Genomic DNA, 20,852 nt, shown 5'->3' with positions numbered 1-20,852 from the left:
TCGAAATACTGTATGGATCATAATACTGTATTTAAAATATTGTATCTCAAAATAATGTATTTCAAAATACTGTATGTACAAAATACTACATTATCAAAATGGTGTAAATAAGGCTTAAAAATAAAATCATTTTGACAATGTAAAAAAGTGCACACTTTTCATCACCATCGGATGACAGTATTTTAAAATACAGCATTTCGACTTGCTCCCAATAAAAAGTCCAACAATATTCGACATTTTTTTTCATCAAACATTATTTAAGCAATGTAAAAGCTTGTTAAAAAAAAAAAACATTTAAATCGGTTCATTAGTTGGTGAGAAAATCTAACATTGAAATAACGGTTTTGTTGGAGAACCCTTTTAGGTTTCCTACAAATCTATCGGTTGGGCTTAGAGAATTTTGAATTAACAATTTTTGACTAACAAACTAAGGAATATTGTTATTGTTGCTTTTTTGAAAAACCCCTAAATCGAATCTGCTTAAAACCTCAATTTTCAAGTTTGAACTCGGACAGATGGTCAGATGGACGGAATCTCCGGGCGTACTTTTTTAACTTTAATCTTCAGTTTAAATTGTTTAGTTTATGTCAGAAGAAAAGAGTCTTAAAGGGTCCAATTACAATATCTCTTTTAAAAAAAATTCATTATTTTTAAGTGTAATTTAAAAATTTCATTGCATTTCTAAAGTGTAGATCGTTGAATTTTAAGTAATGGCATAGTTTTTACTTCTCAAATGTGATAGATGACAGCTCCAAAAGTGAAAACTGCCTGAACAAAATCCTATATAAATTGAAACCTCTTATTACAAAATAGTACATCAAGTAAATTTTTGAAGAATTAGTTTATTAATGTTCTTAAGAAAGAAATTAAACCTTTAAGCCGGAGAAAAGACTAGATTTCAAAAGTCCTTGACTTTGGTAATTTGGCTGAACTATAGAATTTTTGAGTGTCTGTTCGGAGTTCAAGGCATACAAAAAAAGAGGCTGGGACGCGACCCACACTGATAACTTCCCATCCCGTCTGTCGATTTGGCCTGCTTAAAAGTTTGTCTATATGTACTCGTATCATTTTTTACCAAATTTGCGTACTATTTTTTGTAGATTTTATTTTGTTTGAAGCCAATATTTTAAATTTTTGAAAAGCTATTTGAGTCGAAAGTAAATTTGTACCAAGTTTTAGTATAGTTTTTTTTAGAGTTTTATTTTTTGTAAAAAAAAACTGTCAATTCGATTTTTTTCAAAATTTTACTGAATGTTAACAACAATATTTTTTGAAAGATAAAGCCAATATCACAAAGTTTTGAAAAGATATTTGAGTCGAAAATCAATTTTTACCAACTTTTATGAATTTTTGTTTAGGTTTTTATTTTTTGCAAAAAATCTTCCAATGTTGAAAACAATATTTCTTAAAAGATAAAATAAGTTTGAAGCCTAAATTTCAAGTATTTGAAAAGATATTTGAATCAATATTCAATTTTTACCAACTTTTAGTAATACTTTTTTTAGATTTTTATTTTTTATACAAAAAAACTGTCAATTCGATTTTCCTCAAAAATGTGTCAGATGTCAAAAACATTATTCTTTGTTGCACAAAATTGTTTTGGAGATGAAATCATATTTAAGTCGTAAAATTTTGGAGGTGACAAAATTTTTTTTTCAGTTTTTTTGATTTATAAAAAAAACGTTTGATGGATTTTTTTCAAAAAATGTACTTCTTTGATATCACGTCACAATATATTAAAAAAAAAATAATTCAAGTCTCTAGCGTTTTTGGTTCGTAAGATACTTAGGGTTAACCAAAATTTGTATCTTTTTTCAAACTGCTATGGTAAAAAAACCACCCACGCAATTTTCTTGAGAGCCCTTTCTGCATCTTTCTGCCTTATTATATGTATAACAAAATTTATTTGAAATCGATATCTCTTCTGGTTCTTGAGCTATGGACCACCAAAAAAAAGTCGCGAACGTACGTACACACGCACGCACAGACATTTTTCTAAAAATCTTTTATTTCGACTCTAGGGACATTGAAACGTCGAGAAATGTCAAAATTTTCAATTTGACAAATCGGACGCATTACAATAACTTCCTATGGTAAGTTAAAAAGAATTATTGAAGTTGTGTCCAAAATTTCGTAACAAATTTCGACTCAACTCCACTTTCCGAGGACGACTACGACGCGACTTTTGATTTGAAACAAATTTTTTGTTATTTTGTTGTGTTATAAACACTTCAAAACTGCAAGACTTTTACACCTTTTAAACATTAAATTGTTAGACTGTTAAAGCAACAACTTGACTGTTATACAGAACCATTTAATTTTCGGGTTCGAAAGTAATCCTGCGTTCAACAAACACACCCATTATTTTTTATCATAAGATTCGGACTTCACCTTTAATTGTAAAAAACAATATCATTCAAACGCCTGCATCGAGAAGATCCGCATATTTCGGGTGGTATCTCGGCCAAAACTTGTGTAAATTATTTTTTGGAACTGAGTCTAAAGTCTTATGTAGAAGCCAAATCTTACCGTGTTAAATTGACGTCATCAAAATCTGAAATTACGGGATGAGGAAAGTTCTCAGACCGTAAAACTTGTTGCGCCGCCATCCTGTTAGAACCATATGACGTCCAAATCAAGTTTTTCAATCGATATCAATGCATTTAATTGCTGCGAACGCTTAAAACCCAAAAAAGTGTCTATTTGTGGAGCACTATTTTTCACTATTTTTAGATGTCGAACAATCAACTAATATCACTTCAAATTTTAGCTGAGTTTGACAGGTGTCAAACGCCAATTATTGAAACCACGAAATAAATACCTCTTTTTTTAAATGCATTGACTAGATTTTTATGAAATGTTTGACTGTTAGAACAGTAGAATTGTTTTTTCCTGAACACCGTTTAATTTAATAAATATGATTTAAAATCACGAAAATGAATATAAAAATAAATTAGCATGGTGTTCATATATGCGTTTCGCCCCGATGTAATGGTTGGGCTCACCAAAAAATGACCATTACACCTTGTCTTGATGCATATTTTCTCGAATAAATCGAGATTCCATATAATATGAGCTGCATGGGGCTACAAGTCTTCAGAGAAGATAAATGGTCATCTTTTGGTGAGCCCAACCATTACATCGGGGCGAAACGCATATATGGTTATTTTTATATTTATTTTCATGATTTTAAATCATATTTATTAGATTTGTATGTTTTACGAGTGACAACTCATTCACCTTAATTTAATTATTCTACCAAAAACAGTCAATCTGGTTCCATAACATTCAAACTTATTTTAACTTGTGGCCAAGGATCGAAACGAGTCTGAAGTTCACTCTTAACCTCATTTAAACAGAACATTGAAATAGAATATGATTAACGACTTGGCTATATGAGTATTTCGAACATCAAAGTGTAACCTTACATTTATTGCTTTGATGATTAAGTTTTAAGCTTGTATGTAGACAGATCAAATTTATTATGTAACCAATTTCATATAACAGAGATTATATCTGAAAAATAGACAACTTCTTTTTTTGTATTTATTAATTTAACAAAGCGCCACATGTTCCAAACTCCTCCGCATAATACTACAAGAACTTATTATGTAGTTCAACCAGTTGTTGAGTATAAGAACTCGAAATAAAACATTTTCATCGATTTATTTCTAAACATAAAACAGAAAAAAAAAGAATAAAATAAAAGTCAGACAAAAAGCCTGAAAAAAAAATAACACGTTACTTTTATTTGACGCGTCAGAATTTAAAATTCGACCTTATTACGACAAATGGGCTTGGCGGTCGGCAAGCTTCACGACATATCCAGTTTTTGAGTGTCAGTTAAATTATTACTGCTGCTGCACGATACCAATACATTCCTTCAGGTTTAAGTCAAAATCTTGAATAAATATACATACACTAAAAAAGAATACGAAAATGTCGATACTTTTGAACTGGACCAAAAGCAGCAACAGCAGCAGTAACAGTAACCAAGGAAAATGTGTTTTTGGGGACCTGGCTATAGACATATGGCTTTGGATTACATGACTAAGTCATGTAATGCATGGATGCTGGTGCTTTGCATACAATTCAGATCATTTCCAAGTGTTCCATGGCACCTTTTCTACGACCATATACATATACCTCCACTGATGCATATATCTCTTCTCTCGAAGGTGGATGTCATGCACGACAAAGCTTATAACATACAAGAGATATCAATCGAGTGCAACAGTCTAACAAGTCCATACGAACCGAACATAAAAAAAACAAGGATGCAGGTTTCTGGAATCAATATTTAGGGCGATTATCGTCAGACAGGCGATTTTGCTCGTTTTTATTTTTGGTATTCTTGTTCCTGCTGTTGCATTTTATTTGTCAAAGTCTCTTAAGTGATCCGAGATAAGGTTAGGTCTTGGTGAGTTTTTTGTTTTTGGGTCACTTTATATGGTGTGGCGTTCTTCGTCCGTCCTCCGTCGTCGTCGTTGTCGGGTGTGTAAGGTATACACCGTATTCTGTTTACACCAGAGAGACTTAAACTGTCACAAGTGGTGCCACTGACAGATAAAAGGATTTATATTTGCATAAGTTTTTGGGTTAAATTTCAAGAATTTGATGTAGTAAGTACCTATCCATACAGATATGAGATTTTTAAGGAGAAGATTTTTGAGTATTTTCACCACCACAAGTTGTCAAATTTTAGGTAGGTACTTTTTATTTTAAAGATAAGCAAATCCTGATTGATGAAAAACCTTCAATTTTCTTCTTTTTTAAAAAAATCATTATAGGACTTTAACCTGCTGCAGATAATATTAATTTATCACCGATTCGATAAGTGCCAATTCGACTCATAGTAAAACATTTCTTATTATCTAGTTCTTGATTACTTCCAGCGACTGTTTGGTCCAAAGCTTTTGCAGAAGCTGTATGGACGAGGAAGAGGAAGAAACCGTTCTTCATCTTCTCTCCACATGCCCGCTCTAGCTCGAAAACGCAAGGATTGCCTAAGAGAATTCTTCTTTAACGATCTAATCATATCGGTATAACCAGCCCCTTACGTTTCGTAAGGGACTAAAGCTGGTTCCATTGAGCTTAGGAGGAAGCCTCAAGATTCATGTGGTATCACAATGGGCCATTAAACTGGCCTAAGTGTGTCCGTTTCCATCTTGGACAGCCACTATAACCTAACCTAATCTAACCTTCGCCCAAAGCTTGATCTGATTTATTATCTTCTACTTCTGAGTTTGAAGAAAAATACCAAGTTTTTTAAGACTTTGCAAACAGTTTTCCAATGTAGGGAAGGGTTGATTTTGACAGGTTGCAGTGGTCAACGTTTGGGGGTCTAGGCAGAAGACCAAAGTATTTCAAATTCACGAAGTTCTAAAGCATCCAAATGAAGTTACTGTTTGGTGTAGATTTTAGGCTGGAGACGTCATCGGTAATCCGTACTTCTTCGGAAATGATATTGGCCAATCCATCACTCTGTGAACGACGCGACGATTTATTTGCTCGTAGGTCAACAATCACCAACTTTTTCTAGCCTGAATTGTATGATATGTATACCGAAGACATATGGTTCCAGTTGAATGGCGCTGCGACGCTAACAGCTCAAAATGCAATCGATATTCTGCACGATCGTGTGATTTGAACCCCGACTTTAGCATTTTTTTTGTGCTCAAACACACGTTTGAACAAACGTGTTTGCGTAGTGAATGGGCCCTATTATACACAATAGGATAAAATATTTTTAGAAGCTACATATCCTTAGGCCAAACAATATTGAGAATGTGCTTATACATAAAAACCATTATTAATCATTCTTTCATTGTGTCGTATCAGCAAATTTCTCGTGTCAAAACTCTCCAGTTAAAGAAAGGGCTTCTAAGAGAACCGTTTGGCAATACGAGAAAGCCAACTTTATTATTATTATTTTAGGATATTTAACTGGTCACTATTTAAAGCCAATCCAACTGAGGAAAAGCGGAGTAAGTTCAAGCAAGCCAAGAAAGCCTGCAACGCCCATATTCTACGGACCAAATTCTTACATGTCCAAAAATTACGGCAAAAAATACTGCAATGTCTCAAAGGCAGTACATTTTTTTGGTCATTTGTGACAAATATGATTTTCTCTTCCTCGGTTCCTCCACTCATTGTCAACGATACTCCATTTATAAGCTCTTTAGAGAAAGCTAATCTCTTTGCAAGGCAGTTCGCCGTCAATTCAACTCTACCAGTGAACGTTATGACTCCGACTGTTATCGAACGCGTCAGTGATTCAATAGGGGAAATCTTGTTTCGCATTCGCACTGTGGCGAGAGTCCTAAAAGATCTTAACAAACAAAAAATCGCTGGTCCGAATGTTAGCCCCGCTATAATTCTGAAGAGGTGATCTTCAATGCTGGAAAAACCACTACGTAAGATTTTTCATCTGTTCTACTCATCAGGTCACGTTTCGAGCGGATGGAAAACCCCATTTTTCCAGCTTATCCCAGAAAAAGACAAATCTTCCTCAACCTTTAATAACCGTCCGATTAAACTTACGTCCCTTTTTTCCAAGGTCATGGAAACGCTGATTATGATTATGCCAAGAAATCGAAAACCGAAAGCTTCTTAATGACCTATCAGGTCTACTGGTTATCTCATGATTCATCTCACCGAACAGTGGAGCAAATCCTTACATCGCTTTTGAGAAAGTAAGATTATTACACTTGATCTTTCAAAAGTATTTGATAGGGGCTGGCATCAGGTGCTCTTTTTTGTTTTTAGAATCACATCCCTCTTTATCGAATTTGGGACTGCAACGACAAAATATGATAAGTTAAATTCCGTTCTAAACAGCATTGTACAATGGGGAATAAAGAACCACGTGGAATTTAATGCTTTGGAAACCCCAATGCGGTCTTGTATCGTTTAAGCGAGATATACCCTCCTTGCCATTATCCATGGATGTGTGTCACTAACAACCTCTTGTGGAAAGATCACATATGCACAAGATATTGGGGTTTTCTAAGGCGATGCAAGAAGTTTTTCTCCCTCTTTTCTGGCTGTTATCTACAAAACTTATATACGTTCCAAGCTTGAGTATAACTCTCATCTCTGCGTTGGTGCACCTGCAACCTACTTAAGCCTCCTGGACAGCATAAACATGGTCGTAAAGTTTCTTGTCTCACGCTTTTTTACTGTTATTTTAACGGTTTATGCCAGGTGCATTCCTTCCCTTAAACAGTTCAACCGTAATACTCGGAATCATCAATATACCCACGAGCCCAACTTTGGCCGTACTGTCAAGTATAGAGATTCGTTCTTTAGCCGTACTACGCGAATGTGGAATGCCTTGCCACAATCTGTCTTTCATAGCCATTGCAACATTTAGGAATTAAAAAAAAAATGTGCACCGACCATTCATTTCAACCCTTCTCTCCGTTTCCCAGTGCTCACACTATTTCTTTACGTAAGGGTACTAATATTACCTTGAGTGTGCGCTTATTATAAAAAAAAATCTTAATTAATTTTATTCCCTTAACGTTATTCCCGTCTTCTTATACAATTCACTAGTTCCAACATTTCAAGAACTTTCAAAACATTTTCCAATAGCCTGCAAATTCTTTTTCGTTCCGGTTTCTATCACCAGGGTTGGGACCTCGTAGAAGCAGAAGAGTGGTAGAAATGATGTCAAAATGGTGGTAGAAAAGTGGTAGAAATTATAACCCATTTTTATGTAATAAATCTTATATTCAATAACTTATCATACTTCATACTAATATTATAAATGTGAATGTAAGTTTGTTTGTTACGCTTTCACGCAAAAACTACTTAACCGATCACCATGAAACCTTGCACATACACTCTTAAAGGTATTAGAAGTAACATAGGATACTTTTTGTTAAAAAAAAAAATAAAAAAGTTAGGAAAAATAAGAAAATTGTTTGTCAAAATATCGTCAAATTTAGCTACTTCAACGCCATCTAGCATCACAGTAATGAAGTTTCAAACCTGAATACTGTAATACCAACCCACTGTATTACCGATGGTGACGACAATATCTAATTCAATTGAATATAGTTTCAACTGTTTCTATTTTTCTATATTTACCGTACATGTTACGAATTTTGAAAGCTTTTGTCTGCGGAAGTTGTTGCATCATGTTAGAGGTCCAATTAGCTTTACAGAACTTAAAATTGTCAATGGTCAGGAATGTCAAACCTACCGAGAAGCATGTGAAGCGACTGTTAGAAAATAACAATCATTGGGATGAAACTATGGAGGAAGCTGTACAATGCCGATCGCCAGATAAAACCAGGGAACTTTACGCTACGCTTTTATCTTCCTGCGATCTTTCTAACCCTCAAACTCTTTGGAATAAGTACAAAGAATACATGGCTGAAGATATTTTACATCAACTGCAGCAAGTACACACAGACATTACTTTCAATGAACATGTCTACAACAAAACGCTAATTATGATCGAAAACAAGGGTTTTACGATGGTTGGAAAAAAATTAGATGATTTTGGAATGTCCAGCCCTCGACGAGACAATGTGGATGATTTTGATAATGAAATTGCACGAGAGCTAGATTATGATTTTGTAGCACTGCAACATCAAGTGGCAGAATTAGTCCCTCAATTACTTCCAGAGCAAAATCATGTTTTCCATCAAGTTTTACGTAAAATAGACTCCGGCAGTGGTAGACTCTTCTTTCTTTAGAATTTAGAATTATTTATTTTTGTTACGGTGAAATATATTTTAACATTTGTTGTTGCATTTCAATAAGCATATATTAAGGTGTTGAAACTTCATTGTCTGTAGTAAATTTTAAAAATCTCAGCCAAGCAATAAAATTTTGTTATTATATTGACTCATTTATATTATTATACCCTTAACCTTTATCTCGCATACTTATTTAATTTCTCCACTGCGGGCGCCGCGGGTAAAAAGCTAGTTAAAAAATACAAAAAATTAAATAAACAATAATTCATTTCTTTCAGTTTCAAATATCAGAATTCACAATAAATAAATTAGTTAGAAAAACTTAAAATTATTTTTTGCTATATCGAACCAATTTATCGTAATGGACAGAATAAATTTTATCGAAAACGACAAATCAAAAGTTTACTGCTGGTCCTTGATACAACTGGTACCCATAGTCAGTATTGAAAATTAATAATTATGCTTAAGTTAAGACATGGCAATAGCCTTCAAGACTCTATGTGTTCCTGGCAAATTTTAATAATTAAGTTTTCTTTTTTTTTTTTGAAATGTCGCTTACGATAAAATGGGGAAGGGCTCTATATAGACCGCCGGAAATTTTCAATTTCGAACCATATTTCAGTAATGCTTTCGGAGGATTAAAATTCTGAAAATTAACTGAAATTTCCCTTGCAGCCAAAATGTTATGAACGATTGTAGTTTTTAATATATTACTGTTTTCATTTCTTAAATTTTTCAAATCTGAAAATTTGAGTTCAGCAGCAGCGATGCTATGCGGTAGGCAAGAAAGCTCCAACATAAAAGAAGATACGTTTTTAAAAATTAAAGTGTCCATTCCGCCTTTTAAGTTTTTTATCAAAAGCCATTGTGAAACAATGTCATCAGTTTTAATTTGTCGTAATTGATTTTCTCCAATTAATTTTCTCCCCTCATTATTTATTAACTCTAGTTCTGAGTTATTTAAAGTTGGTAAAAAATATGTTTCGTGAGACCTAAAACTAAAGGCATTGTTCCATCAATGACGTTTTTCGGGTTTTAATATTTGAAAAATTTTAGTTAATCGTTTGAAAGGTTAAACCTTTTTCCAATGTGAACACATAATTCAATATAATAGCTGCAATAGCTGAGTTGCAAAAAGTGGTAGAAATACCACTTAAGTGGTTGAAGTCCCAACACTGTCTATTACTTCTATCGATTCAATATTTGTAAAGCAGTCGCTTTAAATAAGCGAAAAACTGCCTCTTGTAGGCCATTAATAAACCCTCGCAGGGCAATTTTTGTTATTTAAAAGTACTTTTCAATTAAACCGTTCAGATATGTCATAAAACTGTAGGTCCCCTCCATTCCTGATGTTACTTGAACGCAAAAATAGTTGTCAGTCATTAGATTGTAGTTCTCTTTTTCTGAAAGTTCTAACTTTATAAGTTTGTTCGTTTACGTCCATCCCGATTGTTGCAATAATTTAACCAGGTCAAAAGCATAGAAAAGACAAAATTGGCTTGTACTCTTAAACATGACAGATTTCAAATTAATCCGACGATTTTACGTGTTGGTTGTAAAATATCAAATAAGTCTTTTTAATTAATCTAAAGTTACCTCACAAAATCTAATAAATTAACTGACTTTTACTTTCATCTTTCGAAATAGCTCAAAGTGAATAGTTAAAAAAGTATCTAATATACTAAAGACCGTGTGGGAACTTTAAGTGCAATGCTAATTAACTCACTAAATTCATTGAGTTAACTCTCGATTAATTGAACCCATTAACCGCAGTTCATTGGATATATGTCTTTTTTCCGTTATAAATTGAACATTATGGCCTCTAAGATTTTCCATTCTTCGCTACAAATTGTCCTGAATTAACTGTAACTATACTTTTGGTTGATTCAGTACTGAAAAATTAGGTTTTAAGCTTCTTGTGGGCGTCGTGTACTTACAAAGTGAAACACCTACATACTTAAAATTTAACTATAAAATTGTGTTTTATGATTTCTTAACACCATTAAAAAAATAATTACTTTTTAAACTCTTTATCATGACCTATTACACTTTAAAATGATTTATTGATGATATTTACCCAGTGGTACATTTTTTAATGAAAGTCAAAATAATTATGATAATGTTCTCAATAAAATGTCATTAAACATTCCAATTCCATTCAACTTGAAAACAAAATATAATAACAATGTGATAATTTTATAAAAGATTGAGAGTTTAAAAAAGATTCAAGTTTATCAAGAACTGCTCATCTTGTCCCTCAAAAAACAACAACAACGACAAAAAGTAAATGAGTAAATTTACGTAGGCGCGATTGCGTGATCTCAAACAAAAAAAAAAAGCTTGTAATCAATGCAAAGCCTTCATTTAGTGGGACTCTTCGTCTTCAGATTATTTACATTTTCAAGATTGTGTCTTTGAATAACAATATCATTATACATTCGAGATACCGCACTTTTACCGCATCTGATGATGATGATGATGATACAGCATCATTATGATGCTCGTAAGTTTTCATAAGCCCATAAGGTGTCCATCATTTGTCTTTAATTTTGTTCTTTGATCTTAATCTTTGAAAAATCTGTAGATCCGTGGATCCGTGGATGTGGAGTGAATTGAAGTTTCGAACTGAAGCGATCTGTTGACATAATTATGTTTCTTGTTAGTTTTTTTTAAAGAGTGGGCGGAGAAAAATGCTTCTTAAAATCATATTTCAACACTCATTTACAGTTGTTATTATTGTGATTTGTTGTTTAATCGAGTTTATTAATTAAGAAGGCTGGTTTAACCTGGAGTAAACTTGAATTGAGTCGTGGCTAACGATATTCCAAATCGATAAATTATGAGCATTTATTAAAATGTACAAAATCTGACCTTTAATAATTTATACATTTTTAAAATGGTTTCGATAGCTCGAGGGACTGATATCGAATATATAAATCAAAAATTTTGGATTTTCGAAGCAAAAGATTTAATGTAAGGAGATGTTTTGATGTTATGGTAGATGCATGAAAAATAAAGAATTTAAAACCAAAAAAGAATGTTTGGACTTTGAACTGTTAAATGTTTATTTTGGGCAAATGCAAGTATGAGATTTTACTGCTCAAACTCAAAACAAATAAATAAAAACATGTCATATATCTTTAAACTTAATTAATTCACTTATTTCCTGAAGCATTCAAGTTAAACGTTAGTAAGCAGTATTAAAATAAACTGGACGACTGAGTCACATGAACTTGCTCCTGTAAACAAAGAGTTTATTTAAAAATATTTTAAGATTTAAAATAATGTATATCTGCAAAACAAGTTTCAAAAATTCAAATGTAATTTAGGCCTAAATTGAAAATCTAAAACGGTAAATTTATAAAAAGATTGTGATTGTGAGAAGTTTTGTGTTTGTTCAAAATTCATTAATAATATCAAGAAATACCAATTTTTGGGAAACCTTCCTAAATATTAAAAATTTTAACACTACATTCTCAAAAAATATTCTTACACAAAGATATGTAATTCCAACGGTATATAATTTATATTTTAAAACTTGTATTAACTTCCCATAGGAAGTTATTGAAATGGGTGCGATTTGTCAAATTGAAAATTTAGACTTTTCTTTTGAAAAAAATTTAATAAACGGTTTTTTTATAAATCGAAAAAACGGAAAAAAAAATTTGTCACCTCTAAAATTTTATGAATACAAAAAGATTTTAGCTCCAAAACAATTTTTTGCAACGAAGAATAACGTTTTTTAACATCTGGTATAATTTTTATAAAAATCGAATCGAAATTTTTTTATAAAAAATAAAAAACCTAAAAAAAACATTACTAAAAGTTGGTGAGAATTAAATTTCGACTCAAATGTCTTTTCAAAAACTTTAGATTCTTGCTTTGAACTTATTTCATATAAAGGGTGATTTTTTGAGGTTAGGATTTTCATGCATTAGTATTTGACAGATCACGCGGTGTCAAAGAGAAAGATGCTCAGTATGCTTTGACATTTCATCATGAATAGACTTACTAACGAGCAACGCTTGCAAATCATTGAATTTTATTACCAAAATCAGTGTTCGGTTCGAAATGTGTTTCGCGCTTTGCTTCCGATTTATGGTCTACATAATTGACCAAGTGAGCAAACAATTAATGCGATTGTGACCAAGTTTCGCACTCAGTTTACTTTATTGGACATTAAACCAACCACACGAATGCGTACAGTGCGTACAGAAGAGAATATTGCGTCTGTTTCTGAGAGTGTTGCTGAAGACCGTGAAATGTCGATTCGTCGCCGTTCGCAGCAATTGGGTTTGTGTTATTCGACCACATGGAAGATTTTACGCAAAGATCTTGGTGTAAAACCGTATAAAATACAGCTCGTACAAGAACTGAAGCCGAACGATCTGCCACAACGTCGAATTTTCAGTAAAGGGGCCCTAGAAAAGTTGGCAGAAAATCCGCTTTTTTATCGACAAATTTTGTTAAGCGATGAGGCTCATTTCTGGTTGAATGGCTACGTAAATAAGCAAAATTGCCGCATTTGGAGTGAAGAGCAACCAGAAGCCGTTCAAGAACTGCCCATGCATGCCGAAAAATGCACTGTTTGGTGTGGTTTGTACGCTGGTGGAATCATTGGACCGTATTTTTTCAAAGATGCTGTTGGACGCAACGTTACGGTGAATGGGGATCGCTATCGTTCAATACTAACAAACTTTTTGTTGCCAAAAATGGAAGAACTGAACTTGGTTGACATGTGGTTTCAACAAGATGGCGCTACATGCCACACAGCTCACGATTCTATTGCCATTTTGAGGGAAAACTTCGGAGAACAATTCATCTCAAGGAATGGACCGGTAAGTTGGCCACCAAGATCATGCGATTTGACGCCTTTAGACTATTTTTTGTGGGGCTACGTCAAGTCTAAAGTCTACACAAATAAGCCAGCAACTATTCCAGCTTTGGAAGACAACATTTCCGAAGAAATTCGGGCTATTCCGGCCGAAATGCTCGAAAAAGTTACCCAAAATTGGACTTTCCGAATGGACCACGCAGCCGTGGTCAACATTTAAATGAAATTATCTTCAAAAGTAAATGTCATGGACCAATCTAACTTTTCAAATAAAGAATCGATGAGATTTTGCAAATTTTATGCGTTTTGTATGATTCACTTGGTAAAAATTTACTATCTTAAAAAATTAAAAATACTAAGTGCGTTTTTTTGGAATTCCATATATAGTACATTGAGAAATTGCCAACAAAACGATCCGCAGTAGCTATAAATTTGTATCTAAGAATTAGTACAACTGAAAGATGATCTGTCAGAATAATAATAAAAAAAACACACAAAGGTTTGTGAAAACCAAGAGTTAAAATTAACTTAGCAAAAAAAAACTAACTAAAACTAAAAAAATGACCAATTTTCATGAAGATATGGTAAGAAAACATCTGGAAATTGAGATTCTATAAAAAAAACTTCACTTAAAAATTGCTTCAAGGAGGGGGTTTGTTCGTAGACTACTACATTAACATGTGGTGTTGAAGCGAGCTTGAAGCTCGCCTCAATTCATTATATACCTGAATCGAGTTGATATGAGATTGATTCGACTTAATTCTTGTCGGAGATCGGAGTCGAGTCAAAATTTGTGAAGAAAAACCTGTGTGGGGAAGTTGGCTTTACAGATAATGCAGTATGGTCTGTTTATTTCCATTTTTGTGAACAAAAAATATAGTTTTTAATCCCATAAAAAAAATTGCAAATGGAGTAGGTAGCATATTCTTATATGGTGCTGAACTTTTCAGTTCTTCATTGTTCAAAACTAATCAATCTATCTCACTTCCACTTCATAAAAAACATCGAAACACCATTTCCATTTTAGAGAGTGCTGTCTTAATCATTTTTAAATCTTTTTGTGCGTTGGAAACACCAAAAAGATGAACTAGACCTAAACTGAGATAAACGTTTAGTGGAAACATAGCAAAACTTAATTATCTTTTCTATCGTTTTCTCTTGCAAAATTAACCCAATTAGTCAATTTTCATTAAAAAAAAAAACTAAATAATATCAACAGTAACAGAGTGATTTTTTCCTAAATGGAAAACAAATGATTCCAAATACACAACTATTCAACGAACACAGCCATCGACATTCAAATGCAATATCAATCTTACCAACATTTGAGAATGAAATCACATTAGATCCATTCGAGACTCGTATAATAGTCAACAACTAATCCGTAGTAAGGTTCTACTTCAACTTTTATCTGTAGTATTCATACTGCGTGGCATGATGGTTAGTGCATTGGACTGTCATGCCAGAGGTCTTGGGTTCGATCCCTGCCTATGCCATCTTAAGGGGGTATTCTGGTCTAGAAATTAAAAAAAATCGATTTTTTTTTCTTTTCATATTTTCATAGTTTAACTATTTAAGAATATGTCTACGAGAGGATTTTCCCAAATTCAAACTATTTTCGGAGAAATAAGTATTTTGCTGAGCAGCCATCCAAATCGGTTGCGCTGCAACTAATAGAACAAAAGACATAATGGGGTACTTTAAACGCGTTTTTCTCAGAACTGTCTTTTTGAATCTGATACCCACGATTTCTCAAGTTCTGCCGAACTGATTTACTTGAAATTTTAAGAGAGTCTTCTTTAAGGACTTTTCTACGTCCGGAACTACGGCCATCCCCAAATTTTCTTTTTTACTATTTTTAACAAATCGAAGAATGTTCAAAAAAATGGTAATTTTTTTGTATTTTTCTTTAGACAGTCGCCATTTTGTAAAAAAAAATGTTTGTAACTTTTCCGTAGTTCAAGACATTCCGACTTTATTGTAGATTAATTATCTTTTTTAGTTTTTGATTTCAGATTTCTAGGAGAGTTAAAATCGTGGGTATGGTCACGCACCAAATTTTTGAGACGCACCACTCCATCAGCTGATAACTAACGGAATTTTGATTTTTGTTTTACTTTTTTATTTTTTTTGTATGCTTCTAATGTGAATAAATAATGTATACAAAAATTGATGGTAAAATTGTTGCTTGCTTTTTTCTACAGCACTTCAAAAATTACCTGAAATTCATGTCTCTAGACCAGAATACCCCCTTAAGTCTTTTCACAGGTACTGCCTCTTGTGAGGAATGGACAAACTCTCCAAGAGTAACTCTTGTCATGAAAAAGTGCTTTCTCAAATTAGCCGTTCGGATTCGGCATATAAACTGTAGGTCCCCTCCATTCCTGACAACATTACTTGCACACAGGAATGGTTGAGAGTTGTAAGTCACTAGGCCCTAGTTCTTCATGGACTGTTGCGCCACCCAATTTATTTATTTTTTATTCATTCTGCGGATATTGTTTTTGTTATTCGTGTGAATTAGTAAAAATTTGTTTTCAACTTAAAATCTATTAAACAAAACTATTTCTTTATATGAAAAACATTTTTGGTAATTTAAAATTTTTTAAGATTAATTTAACTAACAACTTTTTTAACACAACACGAAAACCTACAAACTTTTAAGCAAGACATATCGACGGACGGGATGGGAAGTTATTAGTGTGGGTCGCATCCTAGCTTCTTTTATTGTTTTAAAATAAAATTTGTGTTTTTCTTTTGTGAAAGAATTGCATGTTTTTTTATTTTGTTTGTTATGTTTAAGTTATGTGTTTTAAGGAAAACAAAGTTTGAATTAAATTATGTTCTCTCGAGTTATCTCTACGATTTTACAACCTTTTGAAATTGTTTTTTATTAGGTCTTTGCATTTTTGCATCCGGCCGTTTGATGAAATTTGGTTATGCGAAATAAAGGGTGTCCCAAAATTAACGCAAGATTTGAACTAAATAGAAAACGCCGTTTTTAGTCTTTTGATAGTTATATTTTTATTGACTCGTAAAGTACATAGGATAGGGTTATGTATGGAATAACACATCGGACAAATGGCCTCCACGGCTTTGCATGCACATGCGCACTCTTTTGTTGCAATTTTCCATGACCATTCTGCATAAATGTGTCTGAATTTCGTTGATGCAGCGTTGAATTTCCTCCTTTAATGCACGGGTGGTTGTAGGCTTGTTGACATAGACTTGTGATTTCAAATAACCCCATAAAAAGAAGTCGAATGGTGTTAAATCACACGATCTAGGAGGCTAATTTTGATCACCGAAACGAGAGAGTATACGACCTGGAAATGTCTCATGCAGTAATTGAATTGTTTAACGGGCTGTATGACATGTGGCACCGTCTTGTTGAAACCACATTTAACTGAAATGTCATAAGTGAAACTTAATGTTTTATTTACTACAATTTCTTCCCCATAAAATAAGTTTCATTTGGGTTCATTTATGCCAAACTTTGAGTTCTGTGCAAACCATTTAGCAGAACTTAGTAACTTATGGAACCTTAAAAGTTATGAGTCGAATCAGCAAACGGGTCTTAATTTCTCAAAAACAAAATTAAAAATATTTGTCACCTTGAATATTTAAGAGCACAAAATAATATTAACTCCAAAATATTTTTCTGTAACGAAGAATAACGTTTTTGATATCTGGTATAGAATATTGAGAAAATTCGAAGCAACGGTTTTCTTACAAAAACTAAAAATCTAAAAAAAAACTAGGTACTAAAAGTTTTCAAAACTTGATTTTTTTTAACTTTAAAATATTTCTTTTAAATGTATACAAGTTGACATTTGAATAACGTTGTTGAGAAATCAAAATTTGTACAACAAAATGTTAGTACAAATTTCATACAAAATCTGTAAGGACGGCTTTCAAATTTGTGTATGAGGGAGCGGAGCTACTGCTTTATTTGTTAAAAAAATGAACAAAAAACGCATTATTTTGAACTCAATCTATACGATGGTTTTGGCTTTTTGTGGAGAATGGCAGAATGACGGGACCCACGTTTTTCGACTTCTCTACCATCGTTATGTAACTCTGTAAACTCGAGTTCAAATTGTCTTACGAATGCAATACTTGATATTTACTTCCTTTATCTCGCAAGTTAAAAGTTATATGTATGTACTTAGTATAACAAATCATCTCTTAAGGGAAGAGGGGATTGGCTTGTTGTAAGATAAATTAGGGAATACCAAAATTATTTCGAGAGTTAATTTGCATATGAATCATAAAGTATTGGATTCAAAATAATCTGCAACAATTAAATTAACAAATGGTTATTATTATGGTTTAAAAAAAGAAAAAAATAATTTATTTTTGTATTAATGAAAAAGTGTAGACTGTGACGCCAAAGGTCTTGAGTTCCTTTCTGTGCAACCGAAAAAAGTGTTTACGGGTACTGCCTCTTGCAAAGAATTCGCAAATATTTTGAAAGTTATTCTTGTCATGAAAAGTGCCTTCTAAAATTAGCCGTTCCGTTTAGGCCTTAAAGTTGATGGTCCTCTTTATTTCTTACATTGCTCGAACACAGACATAGTTGTCAATCACTAGGCCCTGGTCCTCTAAGAGCTCATGTTTCACCTAGTTTTATTTTTGTTGTTATCTAAAATTATACTTGATGAAATTTTAAAATTTCGAACGAAGAAATTTTTATTTGTCATTCAAAAATTCTAAATCCACTCGTCTCGGAGAAAATTTTCTGGCTTAATTTATACAATTTTTGTTTTCTTACCATTCCAAAATGTTAAATATCTTTGAGTATCTGCACATCTTCAGCAAAGAGAAAAAACTACCATACAATGGAAGAGGAGTCTTTAGGTATGTAAATAACATTTTCAAAAGGTGTGTTTTCTAACATCTTAGTCTTTTTGAGAAATTTTTAAATATTCTGTCTTTTTATAGTGCAATATCGGCAACTAGTTGGTGTTTGTATGTGATAGCAGTTATCTTGATTATATCTTCTTTGTCTTATTTATATTTCGAAAGAAAAAGAAGAAACACAAATCAACTACGTTTGAGAGGAATTCGACAATTAATAGAGAAGTATAAAATTTATAAATTTTAAAAATTATTATTGCAAGATAAAATTTGTAAATTAATGTTTGATTTAAAGACCACCACAAAAAAGACGACCTGGTGCTGTTGCTCGGGAACGTGAAGTTTTTCGAAATGTCTTAAAAACTGCCCACACTTACATCTATCCTAATAATGAAGAGACCAAAAAGTGTGTAGTTCGTCAGACAAGAAGTGGAACGATTTACGGGAAATTTCTAGACACCAAATTCAAGAAGGCTGAAAATAAATCTGAATAAAATTTGCATTTGCACAGAAATTATTTTTTAACAAAATTAAAGAATTTTATGACAACCTTATCAAAGACTTATTCATATTTGGGCTTATAGTGAAACAATGCAGAAGATTAGTACTGCAAACAGCGAAAAAGACTTAATAACTTTTAAAGTAACTGAAAAAGAAAAAAATAATTCAAAAATTCAAAATTTCACTAACTAACGATGATAACTTAAAAATGTCTTAAAGTCTTCTTAATCAATCACCAACTTCATTCCTGAGTCAAAATTGCTCAGGCATAATCCATATTTTTGTTGCTTTGAAAAAAAAAATCAACATTGAGTGGGAATTAAAAAAATATCTGTCAGCAAATTGATCTCAGGATTGTGTTTAAAAACAACAGTTCACATGTTGATTTTCTTTCAAGATTATGGAATAACTCAAAGTCAAATTTCATTCATTAAAACTTTAATTCGAGAATAGAAACAATCACTTTTGAAGTAAACATTTTCTTGACCAAAGTTTAATTAATTTATGTGTATGCAATAAAAATGTTGTTAATTAACTTTTTATTAGTTTCAAAAATCATTAAATTTGTAAAGGTGCAGTAAATAATTTAATTTAATTTTGGAACAATTCAAATCTGTCTTAAATGATATCAAATTTAGAAAGTAAACAGTCACCAAAAGTTTTGCTCATGTTTTTGTATAAAAGCGAATAGTTCATTAACTAAATCATTAAGTACTGATTTAATTTTCTTAGTGTCAACAGTCCAAACAACAGAACCTTATACCAAACAACAATGTTTCGTTTTGTAAGAATTTTAAGAACAATTTATTAACCAAAATACATATTGTTATTAAATCAACTACTATTTATTTTCTATGAAGGTTTCCTTGCTTACCACCATCCTAGCTTGTACTCAGTACGCTTTAGGTAGCAACTTGCATTCAGCCTTGCACGGACCAACTGCATCAATAATCTCATCAGGATATGGAGGTGGATATTACGGGAACCATGGCGGACATCCAGCTCTTGCTAATTCTGTCATTTCAAGCAATCATCATGGAGTTCCAGCACATAACTCTGTCATTTCATCTTATAGCTCTACAGTTGTTCATCCGAATTCTGTAATTTCACATCCATTTCTAAGAAGCAACTCTATTCCTTATGGAGGCCATATTCAGCATATTTCTGCTCCATCATCATTAACGAATCATATCAATTCAAGTCCATTGGTTTCTGGAGGAGCTTATTTGGGACACAGCGAATCACATGGCCATTCCTATGCTATTCAAAGGTCTTATACTGGTCCATTAGCTGGATCGGGACTTTCAGTGCATGGAATTATTTCTGGACCAAATGCCGTGAGTGGTGGCTATGGTGCTCAACTTGGTCAAAATCAGCATGGAGAATATAGTGGTCATCCTTCAAGGTGGTAATGCAGAGGGAAATTAACGATTATAATGTTGAAAGACTAAAACGTTGTTTGAAAGTTTGCAAATAAAAGGACATTTTTGAATACCTTAAACTGAGCTTTATTTTTGCTTAAGATAAAAAAGCTTGGGCATTAAAATTATAGGCTGAAAATTGATATTTTCAATTTCTTAGATAAGTGACTTAAAAGTTTCAAAAAAATCTTAAAATCGGAAAAATGATGGCTGAGTCCAAAATTGAATATTTTCTGATTAACATATGTTTGGTGAATCAAAAATAACTTTATCCAATTCGAGACAGGAGAAATTAGTGCTGAAGAAAGTTAGTAATGAAAAGCTATTAAAAATTGTAGATTGTTTTTTTTTTTTAAATATATTTTTAAATAACTCAAAATTGTCAAATTTTAACTACAAATTGTGCATTGGCATAAATCGTAAGAAGTCGTTAGCCATTTGTGATTACTTCTTCGTAAAAAAATTGGTCAGAAAAATTTGTTTGCATATCACTTGCCGCCATTTTCTTTATAATAAATGTCGTCC

At 32.6% G+C, this 20,852-nt stretch overlaps 2 protein-coding genes across 3 annotated transcripts; both read left to right on the top strand.

The window, feature by feature from the left end:
• The first annotated feature begins 18,225 nt into the window (after positions 1-18,225).
• Positions 18,226-18,964, top strand: LOC129948077 (uncharacterized). Of its 2 annotated transcripts, none has more exons than XM_056058898.1 (3): positions 18,226-18,429; positions 18,490-18,630; positions 18,701-18,964. In XM_056058898.1, the coding sequence occupies exons 1-3, from the start codon at positions 18,329-18,331 to the stop codon at positions 18,897-18,899; spliced, it is 441 nt and encodes a 146-aa protein (XP_055914873.1). In that variant the 5' UTR covers positions 18,226-18,328; the 3' UTR covers positions 18,900-18,964. The 2 variants fall into 2 exon arrangements, with proteins under 2 accessions (XP_055914873.1, XP_055914874.1); XM_056058899.1 differs by having other exon boundaries at positions 18,233-18,405.
• A 577-nt stretch (positions 18,965-19,541) lies between these two features.
• LOC129947861 (uncharacterized) lies at positions 19,542-20,403 on the top strand. The gene is made up of 2 exons (XM_056058597.1): positions 19,542-19,690; positions 19,767-20,403. The coding sequence occupies exons 1-2, from the start codon at positions 19,679-19,681 to the stop codon at positions 20,316-20,318; spliced, it is 564 nt and encodes a 187-aa protein (XP_055914572.1). The 5' UTR covers positions 19,542-19,678; the 3' UTR covers positions 20,319-20,403.
• Positions 20,404-20,852: the final 449 nt, after the last annotated feature.

This window comes from Eupeodes corollae, chromosome 2 (assembly GCF_945859685.1).
Source record: "Eupeodes corollae chromosome 2, idEupCoro1.1, whole genome shotgun sequence".
In the NCBI taxonomy this organism is placed as follows: Eukaryota; Metazoa; Arthropoda; class Insecta; order Diptera; family Syrphidae; genus Eupeodes; species Eupeodes corollae.
The sequence above is the reverse complement of the archived record's forward strand: the minus strand, read 5'-3'. Positions and strand labels throughout refer to the sequence as shown.

Coding starts and splice junctions, on each gene's coding strand:
- LOC129948077 (XM_056058898.1), top strand. CDS start 18,329: ATGTTAAATATCTTTGAGTATCTGCACATCTTCAGCAAAGAGAAAAAA. Junction 18,430..18,489: donor GTAAATAACATTTTCAAAAG/GTGTGTTTTCTA, acceptor GTCTTTTTATAG/TGCAATATCGGCAACTAGTT. Junction 18,631..18,700: donor ATTCGACAATTAATAGAGAA/GTATAAAATTTA, acceptor TTTGATTTAAAG/ACCACCACAAAAAAGACGAC.